Source organism: Haliaeetus albicilla, chromosome 3 (genome assembly GCF_947461875.1).
Source record: "Haliaeetus albicilla chromosome 3, bHalAlb1.1, whole genome shotgun sequence".
Classification (NCBI taxonomy): domain Eukaryota; kingdom Metazoa; phylum Chordata; class Aves; order Accipitriformes; family Accipitridae; genus Haliaeetus; species Haliaeetus albicilla.
The window spans coordinates 63,000,753-63,022,505 of record NC_091485.1 but is presented as its reverse complement, the minus strand read 5'-3'; the positions used below and the strand labels follow the sequence as shown (position 1 = coordinate 63,022,505).

Here is a 21,753-nt window from a genome sequence, read left to right as displayed (position 1 = left end):
GCTAATACATTGTGCCTCTAAACAGGGCTCATCAGCCCAGTTTGGTGCCTCACCAGTGTAACCTGTTCTGTTTTGCTGGATTGTAGGAAGAGCAGAGCTGACTTGCAAGTGGCCTGCAAAAGACTATTCAGCCATTTTCTAAGCAATATTATAATGTAGTTTTTAACTACTTGGCTGCCTCCGCCCAACCTAGGAAGAGATCTTATGTTCTAGTTGTCCAAAGTATTTAAAGAACTTCTATTAGAACTGAAGTGCTGATTCTCATAATATAATCTGAATAATTGCCTCTTCCTTTAAAAGCAACTTACCCTAGTGAAATAAGAAGGGAATAGTAGGTATTAGAACTGGTTGGACTAGAAAAGTCGTATTTAAAAATTGACTGAAAACTGACTGAAATCAAGAAGGAAAATTGAACTAAGGTATTTAGTACTGAAAATACAGTAGGCTTGGGGAAGAAAGAAGTACATTGCTAGGACCACAAAATGGAAACCAACAGAAATGTATTTGGAGCTGTCTGTACAGGAATGATTAATACACCCCAAATTCTGAAGTAAAGCAAAGCCAAAGCAAGCTCTTCATTGTTTTGAGGAAATGAGACGAGAATACTGCTGTAAAATCTTAAAATTATACACCTGAGAAAAAGATTACATAGAAATTCCTTCATTTTTTGTGTAATCAGTGATGATGATATCCTGTGTTGTTTCCTATTTTTCACTGTTACTCTGACAATCAAAGGAATTTTGTGATGTGATTTAAATTTTAAACTAACAAGCTGATCTTGTTTCCAACAGTGTCAGGCAGCAATTTCCTAGAAGCATGTGCTGATAAGTTTCAAAATCGATTTTAATTGCGAAGTATACTGATTTAAAAAACTAAGGAAGGCTACTGAGAGGAGTATGCTTGCAGTTTTGTATAAGTCCTGTAGTCTTCCTCTCTCTATCCTATATATAGATAATAATCTTTCACAGATTCCTGTGTATGAGAATTGTATATTCTCTATTCCCTATAGAAAATACTGTACTTCTGATTGTTGAAAAGATACTTGAATGCATCTGTTTTAGGAAGCACACAATATCAAGATGATCATTTACTCTGTGATCTTCCCAATCAATGCTCATGAGTGACAGTTACCTGCTAATAGTCAAGTTGGTGGTTACTGAATAGTTGAAGCATGAAGGAGTTTTGTGCACGTTTCTATTTCAGTGTAGAGTAAACCACCTCTTACTTTGAATTTGCAGTACAATTAATGAAATTCCTCTTTAATTGCAGTGATTCAAGCTCTTTGTGTGCTAATTCAGGAACTTGTGATTGTCTTCATCAAAATCCTTCCAGTTTATATATATATTTATAGGCATTTTATTTTATTTTTCTTTGCAGTTGATAGGAGCTATGAAGAACTACAGTGGCTGCTTACTATGGTTCAGAATGATCCTGTACCCTACATAAGGTTAGTGAATTAATAAAGAACCAGTACTTTTACTAATGCTGGAACTACTAAGTAAATTCTTGGCCTGGAATCACTAGAACAGACCAAATGCTTAACTGCCTAGTACTTTTTCATAGAACTGTTTTTTCTTCTTGTTATTTTATATAAATAGAAATGTATTTTGATCTTTCAACGGTTCACATCTCAAAAATTCATATATTCTGTTCTTAATCTCCATTATATTATTTTTGTCTTTTATGTTCTACCTGTATGGTGGAAGTCTGAATTTAGAGGTCATTCCCTGATTATAAATAAAGTATATAAGTCTGATGTTGCATATGGCAAAAATACTTTGTGATATTTAGAAAAGACAAAGGTTGAGACATAGTCCACACAGTGTTTTGCCAGCAAGGAGTGTAAAGCAATTGTTAGACTGTAGATGGGGTGAAAGGATAACGTGAAAATATGGTGTGATTTCTAGTACTGCTTGTTTCAGCTTTGTTTTCACCAATGAGTGACTGGATATTGTAGCACATTCATTATACACCATTGAATACCAAGGTTCATGATCATTGTTCTTCCCCAACACTTTCTTCTTATGGCCACCATTAAAATACTGAATTTCAAAGATAAATAGTGGTACTTTTACTCTCTCTCTATAGGTGATTTCTTGCAAAGATCATAGCTGCAAGATTGTTCTCTATTTTATTTCTGTCATCCTTGTTAAAGTAGATACAGTTAGACTCACTAGAGGAGGTTTAGCTTCAGTCTGGGAAGGAGATTTAATTTGATTTGTACCTTTTTAAAGAGGAGTTTAAATTTCTGAGTGCAATATGTAAGCCCCTTCTAAAAGAAAAGAAAAAAAAAAAATCTGTAAGACTTTTCTTGTTCCAAATGTGTAAGACAGCAAGGGGAAAGCTGGCTATACAGGGAAAATAGTTAAAATAATAAGTAATGGACCAAATAATTATTCTCATTCATAAAATGTTTTCAAGGCCAAGTTTACAGAAAGAAAGTGGGGGAAAATGTATCTACTTTCAGTTCAGTGTGTAAATATTGTAAGCAAACATGGTAAGTGCAGAATCTTTATACACCAATGTAACTTAAGAGATGGCTGTTCCTTTTCAGAAAAAAGTGCAAGTCACTGGTTTTGGTCCTGCCATTTTGAATCAGTCATAAACATTTAAAGTTGTTTAAGAATTCTTTGGTGTCAGTATGTAAGGAGTTTATTTGCCAATGTTGCTCCTTCTTTGTAATGATCAAGTCAGTGTGCAAAAAAGATTGTTACTAAACAGAAGAGCATAATATAGCCTACAATTTTGTACCTAACTGTTAAAAATGATGTCTAATAACATTCTGCTGCTTTGCACCTTACTTTTTAAGTTATATTGCTGATGGTAAATCTGTGTCTATGCATACTGGGGACAGAAGGAAGAGCTAAAAGCATAAAACATTGGTTAAAATTTTGGAAGGAATCCTGTATTTGAATAAGTTTGTAAGAATACTGCTAAGTGAACAGACTTTGTATTCTTAGTGTATTCATTTGGATTTAATGAAGATGTTTTTTTCTATTTCTTCCAGGCATAAGATTCTGGATATGCTGACTAAGAATCCACCTTTTACCAAGAACATGGAGTCCCCTTTATGTAATGAAGCTTTGGTAGATCAGCTTTGGAAACTGATGAATTCAGGTTGGGTTTTTGTTTGTTGTTTGGTTGTTTTGTTGGTTTCTATTGTAAGTTTTTTTGAAATAAGTGTTAAGACTTGCTTCAGAATATGCCAAGATCTCTCTTAGTTTCTATAGCTAGAAATCGAAAATTCAGTCTCAGAAGTTCAGTATCATGTATGAACTTCCAGAACTTTCTCAGTGACCCAGCATACCAAATCTTGTTTTTCATTCCTTTGTCTACTATTCTAGTGTGCTTTTGATACACTTTGGCATAGAATGATTCTTTGACCCCTATGTTCAAAGCAAATGTTTCCTCAAATGATGGTGTCTGTGTTACCCTTTTCTTTATAGTTTGCTTTAGATTAGATAGTCTCTCTTTGTCCTCTTTTACTAAACTCTGAGAGAATATGAGAGGATAACATTTGTATAGATAATTTAAATGAGATTTTTAGAAGTGCATTATAAACCTAAGACTCAATTTGCCTTGTGTGATTAGGAAAGATCCTAATGAGAGAAGGGCTTGCATCTTTACCATTGACCGGTTTTTCATTACTGAAGCAGTTTTATCCAGTCCTGACAAACTACCCTTTAACATCTGGCACGTTACTACGTAGATTACATATAAATGTTTATATAGCTTTTTTTAGGTCATTGAAGGCTGTCTGTTCTCTGTGTATCATTATTTTTAGAGTTTAAAAGTTTACAGCTACACTCCAGGGGCTGAAGTGGGGAGACTACTAGTAGTTCAGTTTCATAGGATTTGCCAGGTGTCAGGCACAGAAAATAAACGATTTTGATGTTACCATCAGAGAGTTTGTTTTTCCTTTTTCTTGAGAGAAGAGTGTGTGCAGTGTTACTTAAAACCATTGCCTCCTTTTGCAAGTAACAAATAGGGTATACATTCTTACTATGATTCATGGGGCTTTAAGTACTTAAATTTCTATGCATCAAGATTACATAATGTTTCAATTTATTTTCTGTAAGGGATAACTGTAGCATTCCAGGGTGCCTTGAAAAAGTGTTTGTTAATGCGAGACAAGTTAGTAGCCAGGTTTAAAGCTGCATGATTCTAGAATCATGAGTTGCTTTCATTTAAAATAAGCACATGCAATAGAAAACAGACTCTGATTGATATATGTAATCTTTTCTTTTTTCCTTGTTAATCTGCATTAAATTGGTAATGCTCACAAGTTCCAAAGATTGCAGAGAAATTCAGCAACCAATTGTATTTAAGCTTAGTTGTTCAGCTGGAAAAGGAGAGACATACTGAATGGGAATTCATCATATCATTTTAAGATGTACTAGTTTTAAATTATTTGTTGTTAAAATATTAGAATAGTTTTAAAATTAATACTTGTGAATGTGTCATTCTCTGGAGAGTATTTTAATGTTAGAAATGTCCAGATTAATATTCATATTGCTTTGACTTGTAACTGGGTAAGTGTATGTACAGCTAAGCTTACTCAAAACACTATTAAGCCCCGTGAAACTTACTATTTACAGGGATAGATCTTGTAATTTTATTTTGTGCTAAGTCTTGCACAGCCACATTAACATGGCAGTTGGCACATCTGTGTCTTGTTTACCAGATACAGTTCTATTCCTGCTGTGGAACAATATGTTCAATAAACTTGCAATCAGTCAAGAGCTGGGATGAGTTAACACCAGAATCACTGTATTTGCAGCCTTGCACCAGATGTTAGATGTCTTTCTGTTGTGATTGGTGCCAAACGTGCTTTGACCATTTGTGTATGAAGATATAAACGCAGTACACAGTTTGCAGTGAAAAATGAAATCAATGAAGCATTGCTTTCTGCAGTAAGAACACATATCACCAGTATGAATACAAATTAAAGTATTGAGTATCCAGTGAAGTACATGACATAGTAGTGACATCAAAAAGCATGTTTATGCATTGCCATGTTCTCTATCAGTGTGGTTTCCAAAGGGTACAGATCTCAGTCATGCTTAAGGCTCCTACTACATTTCATGGAATACATAGGCAAGTATGACCAAATCCATTGATACGGGAAGCCAGTTTGGTAACAAAATGTTCTATTTAATTGTCTGATAGTAAAACTTAAAGTGAAACTTCAAAAGTAAAAGCATACGAGTGTGATTTATTTTCGTTTTATTTTTCATTATGTTATTATAGCACTTACTTTCTCAGTCTTGTTTTACTAAACATGTCCAGTTCACAGCCCAAACAACTTAAAGCCTTCCTTTTAAACAGGATGTGGCAGGTGAGTTTGAGTCAATCAGAGGCAGGAATAGTGAGGGAAGTGTATCTGAAGCACAGAAAATGTCATGCTCTGGTGGATCCAGATCACTTAAAGTGTTTTATTTGTGGGGGAGGAGAAGATTTTATCTCTGTATTAACAATATAATCTCTTTTGGATTTTAGGAACTTCACATGACTGGAGATTACGATGTGGTGCTGTGGACCTCTATTTCACACTTTTTGGCCTCAGCAGACCTTCTTGTTTACCGTTACCAGAGCTTGGACTTGTTCTTAATCTGAAAGAAAAGAAGGCTGTACTTAATCCAACGATTATCCCTGAATCGGTTGCAAATAATCAGGAACCTGTGAATAGTACTAACAATCACGGACAGTCAGTAGGATTTCAGAACACCGTAAGACAAACCATCTGCATACATCCCATTCAGCTGGCTCTGAGTGCTTGCATTGGTTGCTGATTTAATTTTGTATTGTGTTCAAGCTTCTCATGCTTTGCCTAAGCTACCTTTATACCTTGTTACTCTTTATTCCTTCCACTTGAAAAGCTGGCATATACCGTAACTTTTTTGACTTTTTAAAACTGTTTTGCATAGCATATGCAAGCTTTTTACTTGTTTTTTCTCATCTCATCATTTCTGTTCTTTGTAAAACTTTACTTTTCCTATATTGCTTGTGAGACATGAAGTGATTCACAGAAATGTTTGATGCTGTGATGAAAACTTTTTTTAATTAGACAAAGAATATTGCTTATGGGCAAGTTACGCAATTTTCCAAAACAAAACCTTTTATCAGTAAATTTATTACATCTTAACGTGCATAGGTATACCTCTTTTTAAACAACTTTGAGATGTGAAAGTTGAAACTTTAACACATCTTCATTGAACACTTGAATCTGACTAATTAGCACTGTGCTCTGAAGGATTTGTAACAACTTCTGAAAAATCACATACATTGTTTGATATCTTTCTGGCTTCGGAGGCTTCAGTCCTAATTGTGTAGTTAGAAAATAGATATTACAAGCTATTCAAGTCATACTTTTCTTAAGAATAACTGCCACTGCTGCAAGTCTTTTTGTTGGACAAATTTAATTACAAGGGGAAAAACTCAACAGACATGGAAATAATAAATAACTTTATTAAATTCTTCTTAGTTTCAAAAACTACATTTGATTGAAACTGCTTAGAAGTAAATCCTGAAAGAGAATGTGAACATGTGGTTAGCATGTTTGAAACACTTTGCACCCTTTTGAATAGGATGGTTTACTGTTACTTTATCAGTCCCATAGTTAATTTCTAAAATGTTTTTATTCAGAAGTATACTGAGAGTGCAAATTATCACAGTACCTTGCAGGCTGTTTCCAGTAGGGGGAGAAAATGATGATGGAGTCAAATACCATTAGAGCTATCCTACATATTTACAGATCATGTAATAAGTCCTAATTTGCTGTGCATAAACATCAGAATTAAGTAGCAGAAGACATTTTGTTGGCAGGTTTTTAGGCTGCAGTTCAGTGAACATCCAAACTTTTTTTGCAGCCAGACTATCTTAATCAAAAAATTTCCTCTTAACTCTTCCTTTTCCTATACTGTCCTCTCCCTTATGCTCACATCCAGTGAGCTGGATCAGAGGAGAATCTGGTTGAAAAATACCTTTTTTTATGAACTGATATTCCCTGCTGGGTCAGTTTCCTGGTCCAGTTCATCATGTAGTTATACAAATTCTTGTGGCAGCCCAGGACAGAAATGGGTGAGGAAGAGGAAGAGGCTGCTTCTATCAGCAGCAGTACTGGCTTACGCTAGTGTGAAAATAGAGCATTAGTATAAGCCTCAATTCACACTTCATCCTTTGTATCTTCTCCTATGCCTCATCTCCATTGTTCTACCCCTTACTTGAAGGTTACCATTTTCACTGTAACTCCCCCCAAATTCAGGGAACTGATTTTCCTTGTAAAAAAAAAAAATCAGACCAGTAACATAAAAAAAACCCTGCCTCTCACATCAGGCAAAGTTTATCCAAAAGTGTTTCACAACAGCAGTGTGTTGAGTTAAATAATAGGAATGAAAACAGGGAAATATGTATTTGAGGGAAAAAAAGAGTTAACAGGTGACAGAATACATCAGATTGACTAGATTCTTTAAAGAAGACTGTATATTCTGAGAGCATAAACGTGTTAAAATCAGTACTGATAGACTTGTGACATAGGATTTGCTGAGGATGGTAAAAGTAACCCACTTCATAAAATTGAATTTGAATTGTTCAAGGCAAGAGTTTGTAGGTCTACAGTGCCCTTTGTAGGATAGAGGAAGAGCAGTTGAGTGGAGCAGCATATGCTCTTGAGGGTCTATGATACAGCTTTAATCTAGTTTTTAGTGGGCTTTTAATTATGTTTGCTTCTGTGGATACTCTGTTTTTCCTTCTATATTTTGTGTATTGGACTTGTTGGAACACCTGTCTCCTGTTTTAATGACTATATGTGTAACTTAATAGACTCTCTTGCTATTTTTTATATACCTTTGACCCTGTTTTTGTTGATAATCTCTAAGCAGTAATTTACAAACCAGTTTAACTCTTTTTAATAAATACTGTTGTGAAATTTAAAAAAAAAAAACAAAACCCAACAAGTTACAAGTGCTCATTATGATTTCTATTCAACAAAGCAAGCATTAGCTTTTAAAGCTAACTAAAAGAAGATTTAGCTAAATTCCCTGTGTAGATCAGAGGCTATCACAGTTTTTCAACTGAGATTTGGACTGAGGAGAGTCTGCAAGGCACAGATTTATAGAAAGGCTATTCAGAGGCAGCAAATGTTGTTGCACACCAACAGTACCATGATTGTGAGTAGGGACAGAAAAGATGCCAATGATAGATATGCAGAGGCAGCAGGGATAGAAGTAAAGAGAAACTATGTTTGTAGGAGAGGTTGGCACAAATCCATACAGGGTTTTAGGAAATACTTTTTGCCAGAACTACAGGGAAAACTTTGTTCAAATCACCCACTTTACTCAGAAGTGTTTTCAGCTATCAGGTCTCTTTTAGGCTGAAACATGGCTCTTGCTATCTTCTAATTTTGGTCTTTTAATGCTGCTTCAGGAGGATGATCATCTTATTAAGGAAACAGCATCCAGCATTTCTGGTCATCAGCAGGGGGTGAAGAGGAAGGCTGATATGCCACTCGGGTCTCCATTGGAGCCAGGGCAAATACTAGAGAAGAATGAAGACAGTAAAGTCAAACTCAAAATCAGAGTAAGAAATGGAAATTCAACTTGCACAATATGTAGGATATTCAGAATAACAGCAGTGGCTTCTGCTGACTTCCCTTAAAGCTATGTTCAAACAAAAGATATGTTGTGTATATGTGTACAGTAGTTGTTACGGTTACTTTGGCAAAATCATTTCCCATCAGATTCTTTATTGGCTGGCAAGAACTAAAGTTGACAATTAATGCTTTTGTTCACACAGCTTCACGGTAAATTAGAAAGAAGAAAAGGGACTGACCCTTTTTAATTTTGTTGAATTTTTATTCCTTTGCAGTGGTAGATATCACTTCCTTTCCCTCTCACCCCCAGTTTATGTCAAAAATAAAATATTCTAAGTTCTGTTTAGTGATATTCTGATGAGTTATTAGCATCTGCTTATTTTTTTCCTGATATCTTAGTTCTCAAACTCTCAAGAAGAGGAGGAAATTGATATGGACACAGTTCATGACAGTCAAGCCTTTATTTACCATCATTTGAATATGTTGGAGAGACCATCCACACCAGGTACAAGTAAATTTATTGGCAAAATGATAGTATAAATTTTTCAACTATTTCGGGGTTAGTTGGGGTTTTTTTGCCACTGCTTATTCCTATGTATACAGTGTTGGTAAGTGTTAAATGTTAACCGAATTCCAGGAAGTGTGTAAAGGGTGCATAAGAACATTTCTTTAGCTTCCATTATATTTATAGATAACTGTGTACATGTGTATTTTCATACATATCTAAGTAAGACAAGTATGTATTATGCTTATAAAAGTGAAAAGCTAAGGAATGAATAAAATAATGTAAAGCTGAAGTAGAACCCCATAAGCAATTAGGTAAAACTTATTTTGCCATAGTTGTCATTTAAAAAATAATAATTTTGAAGATTCACTTTAAAAAAAAATAGCAAAACTATTCAGGTAAAATAAAATCTCTAATCTTAATAAATTAGTATCAGATAAAAAACATACAAGCCTCAGAGATGCTTAGAAGGGCTTTTCAAAGTTGAAAAGATTGCATCTGTGAATAAAATGGTTTTATTTCAAGCACTTCTTTTACTACTTCTCTTAGTATCTTTTTCATAAAATCTTTCACAAAATTACTTCTCAAAGAATATTGTTTCTTAGAAACCTTAAGCCAGGCTGAACTTCATTGATGAACTTCCACCTTCTTTGCTTATCTGTCACTAGCAAAGAAATTCAGTCGTTAGTCTCATTTTCTCAAAATATTTTAACGACGTTTCTTAAGTCTAGTTCCAGAATGTACCAGTGGAGCTAAGCTGAGGTAGCGTGACTGTGTAGCAAGCATTTTGAGAGATCTTCGGTACACATCCAAACAAAGGTTTTAAGGTTGCAGTACTGCGATGTGTAAAAGTGAAGTATTTGGCCTTAGAAGTAGGATTCAGAATAATTACCCTCTTGCTTGTTTTTCTCTTTTTATCCAGTGGTTGCCTAAAGTAAAATACAAGTAGACCTTAGCAGCAGGATCTGGAGTGTTGGTTCCATCTTGAGTGCCCTAGGTCTTGAGCTACGCTGACAGGTGACCTCGTCTGCATTCCCTGTGACCTGGCAATGTAATGGCCCCATTTAAGAGAAGGGCTGGTGGATGTTCCTGCTCTGAGTATCCTGCTGAGGCTGGTGCCTTGGTGCTGGCAGGGGTGTGGATGCTCATACTCTTTTAGGGTCTACGACTTAACATTTTTACTTCTTTGGCAGATGCTCTAGCTACTAAGGGGTTTTGTTTTTTTTTATAAAAGGTAACTGCTGTCATTGCTCAGCTAACGAATTAAGTTCATATGGGGACATAAAACACAGGGAGGTCTAGTTTCTGGATTCCAGATGGCCTTTGGTTAATGACATGTGCCTGTACAGCCAGCTCCACCAGGATGGATTTGCTGTTAGATATGTAGAGTAGCAAAACTCATAACTTCTTGCCTAAAGCAGGGGCATTTCAGCAGAGTAAAGGGGAAGGCTGCATGTAGGTTGCTCTCATGAACTTAGGAGCCTAATGCCACACAACCTTTACTTTAAACCTCTTAGAGCTGCTCTGAATTTTGTCCTCAACGTTATGGTCAACCATCACATTTTCTGTTACGGCAAAGAATGACACATCCAGGGCACATGAGTGCAAAGCTGATCCGCTGAGGATTAGTATTTATAACTCTTACATGATATTTTGCAACAGATTTTTTTTACTAGATTTACACACTCTACGGAATATAAAGTCATAAACAAAACTCTGCCAAATACTTCACAAATAGGACTTATGGGACCCTCCGTACGCCAGCTCTGTGCTCCAGGACTGTTGCATATTAAGTTTGCACTAGAGTTCAGAAAGGGTAAGGTCTGATCAGGAGTGGAGTAATGGCCAGTTGACTGCTGCATTTGTAGACCTACAGCAGACAAAAGCTACTTCGAGTTTCAGTTGTGTGCTGAATGACCTTCTCACCTCTGCTGTTTAGGCATTCAGCACACCGGAATACATTTTCTTTCCTAGGTAATAAATGAGACAAATGCGGGTTTTGCCACAGAATTCATTTTAAATAATAAGCCTTTGAAAAGTGTTATTTTGAAACACTTCAGATTAATTTCATTTTCTTTGGTTTGTGCGGTTAGAAATAGTTCCACTTCAGATATTCTTTGCTTCTAAAATTTCACCTGTTTCTTATTCATAGCATTTTTCTTAGAAGCAGAGATGTATGAATTTCAGACTGAGTAAATAAAGGGAGTTCAGTCTTTAGGAAATGGTATACTTCTGAGAAGAAACAGATGGGGGAAGAATAAAAGCATACGTAAATAAAATTGTTCACACATAGGAGCGTTCTGTTCTACAAAAGAATCGCAGATAATATTTGCTGAGGGCCTTTTGAGTTTTTGCAGCAATAATGGAGGATGGGTGCACTCCAGTGAGTGATTATTGTGAAATAGATTGACAACAGGTTCTGAAATGGTCTCAGTATGTTGTTAGTAAATCTGTGAGATCTTGTATCTGCCTCAGTTCTGTGACTTTTACTTGGAAGGCAGCGAGCTCTTAGTCCATACTCACTTTTCCTCTCACAGCTGTGGGTTATGTCCCCACATGTCACATGAAGTGTGAGGTCATCAGCCAAACACAGCCTGTGAACAGCAGCTGCCAGGAGGAAGTTCATGTTGGGTCTAATTCCTGCCGTATCTGTGTATTCTTTTTTGGTTTCGGGGTTTTTTACCTTCCCCCACACCACCCTGAATGATAATTTGGGTTTGTTCGAGTTGATATAACCCCCCTAAAGCCAGGAAAATATTATTTTGCTTTAAAAGCTTTTTTTTTCTGTATGCTTCTGTTCATGGATGTGAAAGGTTAGGGTTGAGGCACGCTGCAAAGGCAATAAAGGAAGTCTTGTACTACAACTCTTGCAGGATTACAGGTTTCAGTACAGTAATTACAGCACCTTTTGTAGTTCATACTAAAGCATCCTGTCTACGATAATAGAACTGTGGACTCTGGTAGTTATAAGCGATTCTGAGCATTTTTCAAGAAGCTATTAAAACAAACAAAACATCGGTTGTGAACTGTCTGAAGAATGCTGTTGTGTTGATTATTCATCTGCCCTCAGGACTAGAAACATGGTAGCCGCCTTTGAGCCTCTAAAGCTGTGCAAGGTCACATTTCTAATGCGAGAACAGGTTTTTGTTTGCTACTAAATCAAGGATAGTAGTAACACTCCCTAATCTTATCTTAAGATCAAAAGAATTTCAAGATCAGATTTTGTGTAAGCAGTAGATTTAAACTCTCATTTCAGACTGTAAGGTGACTTGTCATGCGTTGTTGACTTCAGTGAAATCAGATTAAGATATGCTTCTTTATTTACTTTAATATTTCACTCATCTGAAAGTACAATACTTTAAAATTAACCTTTAAAAAGTTCTGCTATATGCGTCCATGGTTATCGATTGGCCTGTTCTTTTCTGCTTCCAAAAATCCCTGGAGGTATTTAAAAGTCATGTAGATGTGGTGCTTAGGGACATGGTTTAGTGCTGGACTTGGCAGAGTTAGGTTTACCTTTGGACTTGATCTTAAGGGTCTTTTCCAACCTAAATGGTTCTTTGATTCTAAATGCTTGGCTGTAGCCAGAGTGATCTGCCAGTGAAGTTCATTACTGATCAACATTTAATTAGAATTTTCCCAACTATTTTGGGTAGTTTGATAGTTGATGCGAAGCAGTATCCAATTCTCTCTCTTCTTTATTTGTACAAAAGAAAAAAAAAGTAAATATAGTGAAGTTCTGTTTGTGCAGCAGCAGTCCTTTTTCTGATCACATTCAGGAGCAGTAGGCTTTGAGGACGGATCCTGAGCATTCGAACTCGGATCAGAAAAATCCTTTGGCTATTCTATTAATTCTATTAATCCTTTTGCTCTTTTCCAGGATAATCAAACTGGAAATTTCTACTGCTGACCTTGTAGGTCACTCTGTTTACCATGTAGATGTACATGAAACTTTGAAGGTCTAGGCAAGACTCATACATGTTGATTGGATTGCGGTCTTGTTTATCACAGTTACTGTCTGCAGTTTCAGGAAGTAATGATTTAGCTGGATTGAATTGTTTCTGAAGCTATTTGAAACTGGATACAGCACACTGCAGTAAGGTGTAGAGGGAAACTACTGTAGTCATGTATGACTACTATAAACATTATGTATGTTTAAACAATACATTTACAACAGTAGATTTGAGCTTATGGTGCAAATCACTGCATTTCAAGTGTGAATACAGTAGTTAATACGAATTCAGTCTGAACTATATAAAAAGCCCAGTCCTCTGCAGTTCAGCAGTTACCCAAGTTAGCTATAAGAGCACCAGTACCTCAAAGTTCAGGCATTAGTTAGTGGCTCCCTGTGAAAAAGGGTTACAGAAACATCAGCACACAGACAAATACATAAATGAACACTTCTTGGATATGAGGGTACTACTGACAATGATGGATTTTTGCTTTACTACTTAAGGAGGGAAAAGCTGTTAAAACTGTTCTGTTAGACTACCCTTTAATAACATATATTAATATAGTATCTGTTTGATAGTATCCGTTACACATATGTTGACTTTATAACCTAGAATATAACTGTTTCCAAATTGGTAACTTACAAGCTTTGAGGTTCTGTAGATAATTTTGCCTCACTGAAATAGTATGTGGTGAATTGTACGCTTCACAAGGAAGGGTGTTTTCAAGTGCTTTATCCTAAAGTGCATGAAAGCAGCTTTAACAAACACATAAGCCCTGCAGATAAAGTGACAACATAAATGAGTATTGCATCAGTGTGTGGCTGCAGTGTGTCAACTACATGATTTAATAAAAACAACATGATATTGTAGCTGTGACTGAGAAAACAACTGATCACTCTCAAGCCTAGAAGGTGGATAAGGCTAGCAACTAAATTTTCAGGTGAACTACCTGAAACTGTTAGAGGCACAAAATATTCTGAATTGACTTACTGATTTAAATGTTCTTTTTCTCTAGAGTAGGGAACATTCTAGAATTTTCTAGAATATTAACGTAACTGTAGTAAAAATAGCACCACAGTTAAGCTATTATTTTAATGTAAGGACAAAGCAATATAGTTGTTAAATGAAAGTCAAATGAGGAAATTAATAAAACAGATACCAGTTAAAAGTATATTTTAATTAAATCATCAGCTTGTCTATGCAGTACTTTAGCAGAGGCTATCCTTTGGTATAGGTATAAGGAATTATCTATCTGGATATAAATCCCACTAAAAATACAAAGTCAAGTGAATCTGTATATTGGAACTAGTTAAAATTCTTATGTTGGAGCCAAATTAACTGATTTGTTTAACAACATCCTCAGAAAACATTTGGGTGCTTTTTTTTTTAACTAGACCTTTACATCTCACTCTCAAACTTTAAATTTTGTCATATGGTCCTTAAAAGAACACTGTTAGGCAGAAAATTGATAACTTTTTTTCAGAGATATATAATTTGAAAATTCTGCTTCTTAAGACAAATGACAAGACACTCCTGCATTCTGGAGGCTTGTAATTATTTATGCCTAGTAACTTTCTGTATGTGCTTTGTTGATGGTTCAACAGATGCATAAACACAGCATTAAATTAAAAAATAGTGTATCTTGGACGTTTTCAGGGCAATACTAAAAAAGAAAAGTAGAAATAAGGAAAAACAGGGTAATTGTCAAAACAGTTAAGATCTTTTCAGCTTTTTTAGTGTTTTCTCTTTAGAGAAAATGCTAGCCAGAGCTACAGTTCAACTGCTAGGCAAAAAGAGGACATTATTTTTCTCATTAGCAAGCTTTCTTTGGGTTCTGGGAGAGACATATGAAGTGCTTGCATGCTTGTGTTGATGTCCCCTTCTTCCCAGAAGTGATCGGTGTCGGGTTCTGGAGCACCAGCCAGTCCTCAGCTGAAACACTGGACCCATAGGCCTTACCGTTTGCTGTGTTTTATGAAGTTGGTTTCTCCCTCTCTGACGTTTGAATAAATCAGGGTGCAAATGGGGTCATTTTTGACAAGTGTCAATCTGGAAGAGTCCTACACAAGCCAGCTGTTTTAAATACATTGTACATGCAAAGAAACAGAGACTGTAAGTCTGTGGTGTCCCACCCTCTTCACACAAAATCAGAAATATAGGAGAGACCATATGGAAGATCTTATGAAAGCTTGTTGGCATGTTAAAGTCTGAAGTTACATGTTCCCATATTGTAAAGGTTCAATAACAAAATAAGAGTAAAAACCACTCTACCCAACAGCATTGTTCAGTGTTCATGCACCAATGATTTTTAAAAAGAAAAAAACTTACCCTAGATAATTGATGAACAGGATGTTATAATTATCTGACAGCGATTTTTGTTGTGACAGAAAATGTTACTTTAAAGCTTATCAAGATCTAAACTCCTTTCATTCGAAAACTAAACTACAAGATCCGTGTTTTCCTATTTTATTCTCTCTCGCAATATCTATAGCATTTGTATCGGTCCCCGTGACAAGGTGTGCACAAAGTTTATGGTCTTTCTCCCATGGGATAGTAATCCTGTCTAATTTTAAACACCTACCCAGCTAGCTGGAACACTGCAAAGCCAATAATTACATTGGAATCTCCACATCCCAAACAGAAGGAGATCCAAGTGGATAGACACATGTATGTGCATTTTCTTCCAAGGAATGCTACTAACCACTTCAGAAGCGAGCTCCTGGGCTCACCCTCCACTTATTGTGTGTGTCTGTGATTTGAGAAACCCGGGTTCCAGTCCTGCTCCCTCTGCCAAGAGGAAGTGGGTTCCCTGCAGAAAGAGGGAGTGCTTCGTGCCTCCTTGCAGCAGCCCAGCTAGCCCTGTTGTTGTGAGGATGGTATTAATAGCCTGTAAAGCAATTCCTATTTAGCCTTGCTTGCCTAGTTTGGTAGGTTCCTGGCATGGTCTTTAAGTAGATATTAATTAAAAAGAAATTAAAAAGTGTTCTGCAAGTTTAACAGTTAATTTTACAGATACAAACCTGTAAAATTTTTTACAGGGCTTTTGTAGGTCTGTCCATTTTACAGACAACTTAGTTTGGTAGTCTGTGTATGTCCTTTCTGAGCCATTGTCCAGGATCAATATATTTGATTCCTGATTTCAACAGCTCTTTAACAGTAGGAGGAAATTTTATAGATATTTGTTACTTCTGCATTTAAAAACCCAACAGATTATAGCTATCATTGACCTCTATGAAGAAAGTGTATGTGTACTCTTAGTACTGGCTCAGTAAAAGTAGATTTTTGTAATGACATTCTTTCATTTCTTACTGACATTTGTGCTATATTACCAATGTTGAGTGTCCTCTTAAGTATCAGTAGCCCTTGAGTTGCAGTTGGATCCCATTTCTCCCCTTCTTGAAGATCTTCTGTCTTTTTCAGTTTATAGGTGCTCATCACTACCACTTCAATCCTGTTGGCTTGAGCTACTGATGTATTTGCTCCCTAACTTGCTCCAGGCAATGGTGTTTAACTGCTTTAAATAATAGGGGTTTTTTTAATAACCCACCTGAAATAAGTAAAGAAGTGATAGTGCAGACTGTTGCCTTAGCAGAGCTGGTAGTTCAGTACACAGCAGGAAACTTGCACAAGTGGCAGGTAGTACAACAGTGTCAAGAGGGTCTGTTTGATGGCTTCCTTGGTCTTCACTGGCACATGGCACTACTGCTGCATCATCCCTGCAGACTTAAGCCCGTGTCCTTATACCAGTTATAGTGGGTTAAAATTTTTAAAGCTCAGAGGCTTAGCTTTGGTTTGATGTTGTTACAAATGTAGTGTCTAGACTTACAGGTTAGGTTTCCATATAAAAATAACTCCACAATTTGGAACTAATGGAGCTGTGAAGTCTGAAGTGTTTGTGTCATGTGTGGGGGTTTTTTGTTTTCTTTAGTCAACTCAAGTTGACTTCAGTTTGCTTTCTATATTTTAATGCATCATGTGCCTGTAGCTTGAGAACATGTGAGAATGTGTTCTGTACCTTAGATAATCTTCTGTACATCTTTTATGGACAAACACTGATCAGTCGTCTTCAGGCTTTTTGTCATGACCTTTATTTCTGTGTTACTAGAAGCTGTGTTTGTGTCACTGCCACAATTAACCTTTAACTACTATAGCCTATTTTAATGGTTTCAAACACTGTGTGCTTTGGTTTTCTGAGGTACAGTCTCCAGCCATTCCTTTTCTAATGGCCCAAGTCAGATATGCTCCTTTTTCCACTGTTCTGTGTTCTGTTCAGTGGCTGTTTTTGCATCCTTGTAGCTGCTAAAAAAAAATTTCTTTCTTGTCTAAAAGCTGTATGCTTTAGGGGAATGAGCTTAGGTTACAGGGCTAGGTTTAGGTACAGGTTCCTTAAGAGAAATATAATTAGAAATAGTTAAATTGTGAAGCAATCTTGTGCCATTTTACATCAAATACAAAATACTTGCATGCTGTCTGCATTGTTGAGAATGGATCCAGGTAAAAAAGTTGTAGTAACTGTGCATTGAAGTCAGCAACTGGAAGTTTGAATTTGTGTGCTTATCTTTTATCTGCCATAATAAAAAGTAAAGTCATTGTGAGTTCTAACAATAAATCTTTGCATTGATAACATGAGCTTATTACTGCATAGTTCTAGTGAAATAAAAAATAAAGTTTTTTAAAATACTTGTACATTAGAGATTTTAAGTCTATAGGAAACTATTGTACTCTCATCTAGCCTTCTTCGTAACATCAGCAGAATTTTATATTGCACTATATTCACATTTTGTGGTTGAGCCCAAACGTGTTTCTAGAAAGACATCACTTTTGCTGTTTAAGACTTTAAGCAATAGAGATTCCACCATGTCCCATAGCAAGTCATTGATTATCCTTGCTGTAAAAATGTTTTGTATTTCTTTTCTGACTTCTAAACACTGCATACAGATGTAGATTTTGTTTTCTTCCAGACATATTTAAAAACAAACAAAACCCAGAACAGCTGTACTGTCTAGAAACTTTCCTATATATGTGTTTGATTGAATCAGTTCTTAATCTTTTGGATAAGGCTAGAAAGGTTGCATGGAAACCTTGCTCAATGCTTGTTTGTCATACTACAGGGAGCTAGCTCTTCAGACTTCCAGGAATCATTGCCATAGACGAATCACTCTTGCCTTTAAAGATACAAAACCAACCAACCAACCAAAAAGATGTACTGGGAAAAAAAATCCATTTTCAAATATACAGAAAAAGATAATGACAAAGTATATAACATAATTCTGTGTTATTTAACAGGGATATTTTCACCAAAAACTGGAGGGGGGCGGGGGGGAAGCCCCAAACATTCAAAGCAGCACTGAAGAAAATCCATTTTAAGTAAAACTTAAAGGAGCAGTTGCCTTCAAAAATCTGATGGTGCTTTCTTGCATTTATCTAGTAGTTAAAGCACGTTCTTGCAGTGTGAGCAATTTGATTCAATTTCTGCCTAAAGGAATTTGAGCCTTCCTACCTTCCAAGTGTTTCCCCTCGGTAACAATGTTGTTCTTAGATAATTGCTCTTTAATTCCTACTACTGAAGCTATTGCAGTTTGTGTGAAGTAATGAAATATTAAATGAGCCAAAGAGAATGTCGTTCAGGAATTGAGAAGTCATGGATCAGATTTTCCTTCCTCAGGTTGAGATACCAGGCTTACTCAATATATAAGTAGTTCTAGTGTATTTGTGAAATATATACTAAACAAGATGACGTAATTGTCTTTATTGGAATTTGCTTTTTGTTTAAGAACAAAACTTTGTATAATGTTTCAGATAGGCTAAATTGGTTGTAAGATGCAATTTTTTGAAAAAGCAGTTTAATTCTTCTGGTCAGTATCAGGTTTCTATGTTCATGCAGGGAGCTTTAGCTCCTGCCTAAAAGGAGTTTACATCCCAAAACTGCACTGTAATGTATGCCAGTCCTGCACTTTATATCATAGTTTTCATAAGCAGTTATATTTTCATTATTCATGGTATAGTGGCCCTCTTACTCTTTAAAAATGAATTTCTGGAAGCTAGTATAACTTGCAGTTTCTTAGCTCTTTACAATTCGTAATTGCTTGGGTTACATTTATACTTTTGAGGAAGAGGTACCTCTGTAAAAATTGTCACTAGTACAGGGACTTTAATGGCATGTTCGGAGCCTTTTCTGAAAAAAACAAAAAGTTAATGGTACAAGTATCGTAACAGATTCCGTGCTTGCATGTTTAAATGATAACGTAGGTTTTATCTTAATATTTCAGAATTTCTTATGTTTGAAAACAATGCAAGTTAAACTTTTACTAATCCCATGTATCTATTCTTTTAGGTAAAGAACAATCTTCGGGAGAGATGAACATGCACCCTGTTTCAGCAGCTCCACTCTCTGTGTTTAGTAAAGAATCAAACTCCTCAAAACATAGTGATCACCATCACCATCACCACCATGAGCACAAGAAAAAGAAGAAGAAACACAAGCATAAGCATAAGCATAAACATAAACATGATAATAAAGAAAAGGAAAAGGATCCCTTTGCTTTCTCTAACAGTCCAGCTAGTGCACGATCAATCCGTTCCCCATCACTTTCAGACTGATATCGATGGCTTCTCTGGAGTTCAGCTTGCAATATTCTCTGAATACTTAGAAGGATGTATATAACTATAGCTTCTATCTTTTTTTATGGAAATAAGAATATGTGAATTGCCTTAGCAATTCAGAAGCTCTGCCACCGTCCTCGTTTGAAGCCTTCTATTTGCATATGCGGTTGTTGAAATAATCTGATTCAAAAAATATGTTTTATGATTCTGAGTCATTTTGTATTTCACTGCTTTCCACACCTCCCACTCTTTTTTCCATTTTAAACAAAGAACACAGCCCTTTATGTAAGGGCCCCATGTTCACTGGCAACCCCCTGTACATCATGCTGACCATGTGTACTGCCAGAATTAATTATGTTTTAATCCTTTGAAGAATGTTATGAGGCAGAGTGTGTTTTAAGCAGAAGCCAATTGCCAGACCTTTGGTGAAGTGCTGTTTCCAGAGTAGTATTGTATAACCAAGTGTAGACCTCCTGAGAAGACAGGGATTTTCTGTAGTCTTCAATTGAGCTGTTTCTTGCTTTAACCATTGCAATGTAATGTCAGAATTTTAAGAACAGTATATAGAACATTTGCCTTTTTCAGATACTAAAACTCTTAAAAAATTCCAAGCTGCTTTTAAGCTGCAGGTATTTATTATGGACATGACCCTCTGAATATAGTGACATTCTGCAATTATGTTTTTGGAATTTTAGCAAAATGCTTAATGCATGTTTTGTCCTGTAATCAGGCTTTTAAAAATCCAATAAAGTTTGCGAATTATTTTGACAGAGGCAGAATTTTTTCTTTAAGCTTGACATTGGAATATGCTTTTGAAAGATGGATTTGCTAAAATTAAAAAAATATTTTTGAAAAGCTTAAAAATTAGAAGATTGAAAAAGAGATTTCCTACTGCTGAGGGATGGGTTTTTTGGAAGCATTCTGTATGATCAGCTCATGAATCCACAGGAGAAATATGTTAGTAGATTAAGCTAGGTCTGAGACTTTAAATGATGGGTACATTTAAATTTCTTTAGCTGTGTTTTATGCTGTGTACTATTTACATCCAGCAAATGTTTTATTTAAAACCTTAAGTTTTTAGAAGTTTTGATAATAGAGATAAACTGTCTCTGCCACTTTTTATATGTTTTCTTTATTTGTATGTAGAGGCAGGGGTTTTATTTCCATGCACTGGTTGACTTCTGTTGCCCAGAGTTCACTTCACATTTAGCTTTCTGTAAGATGGTTGTATTTGGGTTAAATTTTTTTTTCCTTTTTTTTTTCTCTCCCCCCCCCCCCCCCCCAATTCCTGTGAAAGACTGATTCTCCTTCTTAGGGCAAAGAGAAGAAGTTCAACAGGGACCCAAGAAGATTTTTTTTTTTTTTAAGCCATATTCTGTTTCATGAAAGTTAATAAATACTTTTATATTATATATACCTGCTGATGAATCCTGTAGTTTTTGTAATAACAGATTACCTGTAGAATAGAGAAATGATAGACTCAGGTATTTTGTAATACACATATACTTATTTTGTTATTGAAGCACTATATCCCTTTAATACTGCATGGATAGTTGTGCTAATCGTTGTACTTGGAACACAAGTTAAGATACGTTTGGGCTGGATTTGGACGCGATGGACCTGGTCAGCATTGCAGCCTCTCCCCATCTGCTACCACGACAGCAGCTCTTCACATTAGGTGAAGCCCACCTTGGTGTGTTTTGTTTCCTCTCTAGCAACGACCACAAGCTCTTACAGCTTAGATGAGCTAAGGGTGCAACAGGAACAGGAACACACCTAAGCCTGGGTAGACTGAGGTACTGAGTGTGTTTTGGGTAGGCTAGCCATGTGTGCAGCTCAGCTTACCGCCCCTCTTGAGCCAGCGAGCTGTTACATTAGCATCATGAGCGGTGAATCACAGGGAGAGGTTGGGAGGCTATAGTAATAGCTCGATGGAAATATTTTTAGGTGTTTTTCCCTTGGCTAAGGAGTGAGGTAACAGTGCCAAAGGTGTTTGTGGGAGACCTGGGCTAATAAGCAATGAAAGCTGGCATTGTTTGGGAGGGCGAAGGCAGATGCATTTATGTTTTAAAAATGAGGTCATGGATAATTTAGGCTGGTGT

The 21,753-nt window shown here is 36.2% G+C and overlaps 1 protein-coding gene across 1 annotated transcript in view; it reads left to right on the top strand.

The window, feature by feature from the left end:
- The window catches only part of TAF2 (TATA-box binding protein associated factor 2), a 64,116-nt gene extending 43,697 nt beyond the window's left edge, over positions 1 to 20,419 (top strand). The window contains exons 20-24 of the mRNA XM_069778631.1: positions 1,378 to 1,447; positions 3,008 to 3,117; positions 5,500 to 5,729; positions 8,990 to 9,095; positions 19,383 to 20,419. Coding sequence (XP_069634732.1) covers positions 1,378 to 1,447; positions 3,008 to 3,117; positions 5,500 to 5,729; positions 8,990 to 9,095; positions 19,383 to 19,648 — 782 coding nt within the window. The 3' untranslated portion in view covers positions 19,649 to 20,419. The remainder of the gene's footprint in view (positions 1 to 1,377; positions 1,448 to 3,007; positions 3,118 to 5,499; positions 5,730 to 8,989; positions 9,096 to 19,382) is intronic.
- The last annotated feature ends 1,334 nt before the right edge of the window (positions 20,420 to 21,753 follow it).